The 4,031-nt window shown below is 59.7% G+C and overlaps 1 protein-coding gene across 1 annotated transcript; it reads left to right on the forward strand.

The window, feature by feature from the left end:
- The first annotated feature begins 210 nt into the window (after window positions 1–210).
- Window positions 211–1,871, forward strand: LOC133473639 (uncharacterized). The gene is made up of 2 exons (XM_061765241.1): window positions 211–636; window positions 1,021–1,871. The coding sequence occupies exons 1-2, from the start codon at window positions 309–311 to the stop codon at window positions 1,869–1,871; spliced, it is 1,179 nt and encodes a 392-aa protein (XP_061621225.1). The 5' UTR covers window positions 211–308.
- The last annotated feature ends 2,160 nt before the right edge of the window (window positions 1,872–4,031 follow it).

Consider the following 4,031-nt stretch of genomic DNA (forward strand, 5'->3'; position numbering starts at 1 on the left):
CCTCCGGGCGTCAGATCAGACGCTTCAGAGCTCCATGCTGGAAGGGAGAGCTCCATGCTTGATGCAGAGGTCCATGCTTGATGCCAGAGGTCATGCGGGAAGTCGGAGCTCCCTTCCGGGCGTCGGATCAGACGCTTCAGAGCTCCATGCTGGAAGGGAGATCTCCATGCTGGAAGGGAGAGCTCCTGTTGAGCCAGGTCATGCTCGGAGCTCCCTTCCGGGCGTCGGATCAGACGCTTCAGAGCTCCATGCTGGAAGGGAGAGCTCCATGCTGGAAGGGAGAGCTCCATGCTTGATGCCAGAGGTCCATGCTTGATGCCAGAGGTACATTGCGGGAAGTCGGAGCTCCCTTCCGGGCGTCGGATCAGACGCTTCAGAGCTCCATGCTGGAAGGGAGATCTCCATGCTGGAAGGGAGAGCTGTCGGAGCTCCCTTCCGGGCGTCGGATCAGACGCTTCAGAGCTCCATGCTGGAAGGGAGAGCTCCATGCTGGAAGGGAGAGCTCCATGCTTGATGCCAGAAGTCCATGCGGGAAGTCGGAGCTCCCTTCCGGGCGTCAGATAAGACGCTTCAGAGCTCCATGCTGGAAGGGAGAGCTCCATGCTGGAAGGGAGAGCTCCATGCTTGATGCCAGAGGTCCATGCTTGATGCCAGAGGTCCATGCAGGAAGTCGGAGCTCCCTTCCGGGCGTCGGATCAGACGCTTCAGAGCTCCATGCTGGAAGGGAGAGCTCCATGCTGGAAGGGAGAGCTCCATGCTGGAAGGGAGAGCTCCATGCTTGATGCCAGAGGTACATTGCGGGAAGTCGGAGCTCCCTTCCGGGCGTCAGATCAGACGCTTCAGAGCTCCATGCTGGAAGGGAGATCTCCATGCTGGAAGGGAGAGCTCCATGCTGGAAGGGCAGAGCTCCATGCTTGATGCCAGAGGTCCATGCGGGAAGTCGGAGCTCCCTTCCGGGCGTCAGATCAGACGCTTCAGAGCTCCATGCTGGAAGGGAGAGCTCCATGCTTGATGCCAGAGGTCCATGCTTGATGCCAGAGGTACATTGCGGGAAGTCGGAGCTCCCTTCCGGGCGTCAGATCAGACGCTTCAGAGCTCCATGCTGGAAGGGAGAGCTCCATGCTGGAAGGGAGAGCTCCATGCTTGATGCCAGAGGTCCATGCGGGAAGTCGGAGCTCCCTTCCGGGCGTCAGATCAGACGCTTCAGAGCTCCATGCTGGAAGGGAGAGCTCCATGCTGGAAGGGAGAGCTCCATGCTTGATGCCAGAGGTCCATGCTTGATGCCAGAGGTCCATGCGGGAAGTCGGAGCTCCCTTCCGGGCGTCAGATCAGACGCTTCAGAGCTCCATGCTGGAAGGGAGAGCTCCATGCTGGAAGGGAGAGCTCCATGCTGGATGCGCAGAGCTCCATGCTTGATGCCAGAGGTCCATTGCGGGAAGTCGGAGCTCCCTTCCGGGCGTCAGATCAGACGCTTCAGAGCTCCATGCTGGAAGGGAGAGCTCCATGCTGGAAGGGAGAGCTCCATGCTTGATGCCAGAGGTCCATGCTTGATGCCAGAGGTCCATGCGGGAAGTCGGAGCTCCCTTCCGGGCGTCAGATCAGACGCTTCAGAGCTCCATGCTGGAAGGGAGAGCTCCATGCTGGAAGGGAGAGCTGTCGGAGCTCCCTTCCGGGCGTCGGATCAGACGCTTCAGAGCTCCATGCTGGAAGGGAGATCTCCATGCTGGAAGGGAGAGCTGTCGGAGCTCCCTTCCGGGCGTCAGATCAGACGCTTCAGAGCTCCATGCTGGAAGGGAGATCTCCATGCTGGAAGGGAGAGCTCCATGCTGGAAGGGAGAGCTCCATGCTTGATGCCAGAGGTCCATGCTTGATGCCAGAGGTCCACTTTGCCGGGACGTCGGAGTCGGAGCTCCCTTCCGGGCGTCGGATCAGACGCTTCAGAGCTCCATGCTTGATGCCAGAGGTCCATGCTTGATGCCAGAGGTCCATGCTTGATGCCAGAGGTACATTGCGGGAAGTCGGAGCTCCCTTCCGGGCGTCAGATCAGACGCTTCAGAGCTCCATGCTGGAAGGGAGATCTCCATGCTGGAAGGGAGAGCTGTCGGAGCTCCCTTCCGGGCGTCGGATCAGACGCTTCAGAGCTCCATGCTGGAAGGGAGAGCTCCATGCTGGAAGGGAGAGCTGCGGAGCTCCCTTCCGGGCGTCGGATCAGACGCTTCAGAGCTCCATGCTGGAAGGGAGATCTCCATGCTGGAAGGGAGAGCTCCATGCTGGAAGGGAGAGCTCCATGCTTGATGCCAGAGGTCCATGCTTGATGCCAGAGGTACATGCGGGAAGTCGGAGCTCCCTTCCGGGCGTCAGATCAGACGCTTCAGAGCTCCATGCTGGAAGGGAGAGCTCCATGCTGGAAGGGAGAGCTGTCGGAGCTCCCTTCCGGGCGTCGGATCAGACGCTTCAGAGCTCCATGCTGGAAGGGAGATCTCCATGCTGGAAGGGAGAGTCCATGCTTATGCCAGAAGTCCCAGCGGGAAGTCGGAGCTCCCTTCCGGCGTCAGATAAGACGCTCTCAGAGCTCCACTGGAAGGGAGAGCTCCATTCTGGGAAGGGAGAGCTCCATGCTTGATGCAGAGGCTCCATGCTTGATGCCAGAGGTACATAGCAGGGAAGTCGGAGCTCCCTTCCGGGCGTCAGGATCAGACGCTTCAGAGCTCCATGCTGGAAGGGAGAGCTCCATGCTGGAAGGGAGAGCTCCATGCTGGGAGGGAGAGCTCCATGCTTGATGCCAGAAGGTCATTGCGGGAAGTCGGAGCTTCGCCTTCCGGGCGTCAGATCAGACGCTTCAGAGCTCCATGCTGAAGGGAGAGCTCCATGCTGGAAGGGAGAGCTCCATGCTTGATGCCAGAGGTCCATGCTTGATGCCAGAGGTCCATGCAGGGAAGTCGAGCTCCCTTCCGGGCGTACGGATCAGACGCTTCAAGCTCCATGCTTGAAGGGAGAGCTCCATGCTGAAGGGAGAGCTCCTGCTGGAAGGGAGAGCTCCATGCTTGATGCCAGAGGTACATTGCGGGAAGTCGGAGCTCCCTTCCGGGCGTCAGATCAGACGCTTCAGAGCTCCATGCTGGAAGGGAGATCTCCATGCTGGAAGGGAGAGCTCCATGCTGGAAGGGAGAGCTCCATGCTTGATGCCAGAAGTCCATGCGGGAAGTCGGAGCTCCCTTCCGGGCGTCGGATCAGACGCTTCAGAGCTCCATGCTGGAAGGGAGAGCTCCATGCTTGATGCCAGAGGTCCATGCTTGATGCCAGAGGTCCATGCTTGATGCCAGAGGTACATTGCGGGAAGTCGGAGCTCCCTTCCGGGCGTCGGATCAGACGCTTCAGAGCTCCATGCTGGAAGGGAGATCTCCATGCTGGAAGGGAGAGCTGTCGGAGCTCCCTTCCGGGCGTCGGATCAGACGCTTCAGAGCTCCATGCTGGAAGGGAGAGCTCCATGCTGGAAGGGAGAGCTCCATGCTTGATGCCAGAAGTCCATGCGGGAAGTCGGAGCTCCCTTCCGGGCGTCAGATAAGACGCTTCAGAGCTCCATGCTGGAAGGGAGAGCTCCATGCTGGAAGGGAGAGCTCCATGCTTGATGCCAGAGGTCCATGCTTGATGCCAGAGGTCCATGCAGGAAGTCGGAGCTCCCTTCCGGGCGTCGGATCAGACGCTTCAGAGCTCCATGCTGGAAGGGAGAGCTCCATGCTGGAAGGGAGAGCTCCATGCTGGAAGGGAGAGCTCCATGCTTGATGCCAGAGGTACATTGCGGGAAGTCGGAGCTCCCTTCCGGGGCGTCAGATCAGACGCTTCAGAGCTCCATGCTGGAAGGGAGATCTCCATGCTGGAAGGGAGAGCTCCATGCTGGAAGGGAGAGCTCCATGCTTGATGCCAGAAGTCCATGCGGGAAGTCGGAGCTCCCTTCCGGGGCGTCGGATCAGACGCTTCAGAGCTCCATGCTGGAAGGGAGAGCTCCATGCTTGATGCCAGAGGTCCATGCT

Source organism: Phyllopteryx taeniolatus, unplaced genomic scaffold, assembly GCF_024500385.1.
Source record: "Phyllopteryx taeniolatus isolate TA_2022b unplaced genomic scaffold, UOR_Ptae_1.2 contig_329, whole genome shotgun sequence".
Classification (NCBI taxonomy): domain Eukaryota; kingdom Metazoa; phylum Chordata; class Actinopteri; order Syngnathiformes; family Syngnathidae; genus Phyllopteryx; species Phyllopteryx taeniolatus.

Excerpts from the sequence above, each read along its gene's own strand:
- LOC133473639 (XM_061765241.1), top strand. The coding sequence starts at position 309 with ATGCTTGATGCCAGAGGTACATTGCGGGAAGTCGGAGCTCCCTTCCGG. Across the intron at positions 637-1,020 it reads CTCCATGCTTGATGCCAGAG|GTCCATGCTTGATGCCAGAG; the intron begins GTCCATGCTTGA and ends TTGATGCCAGAG.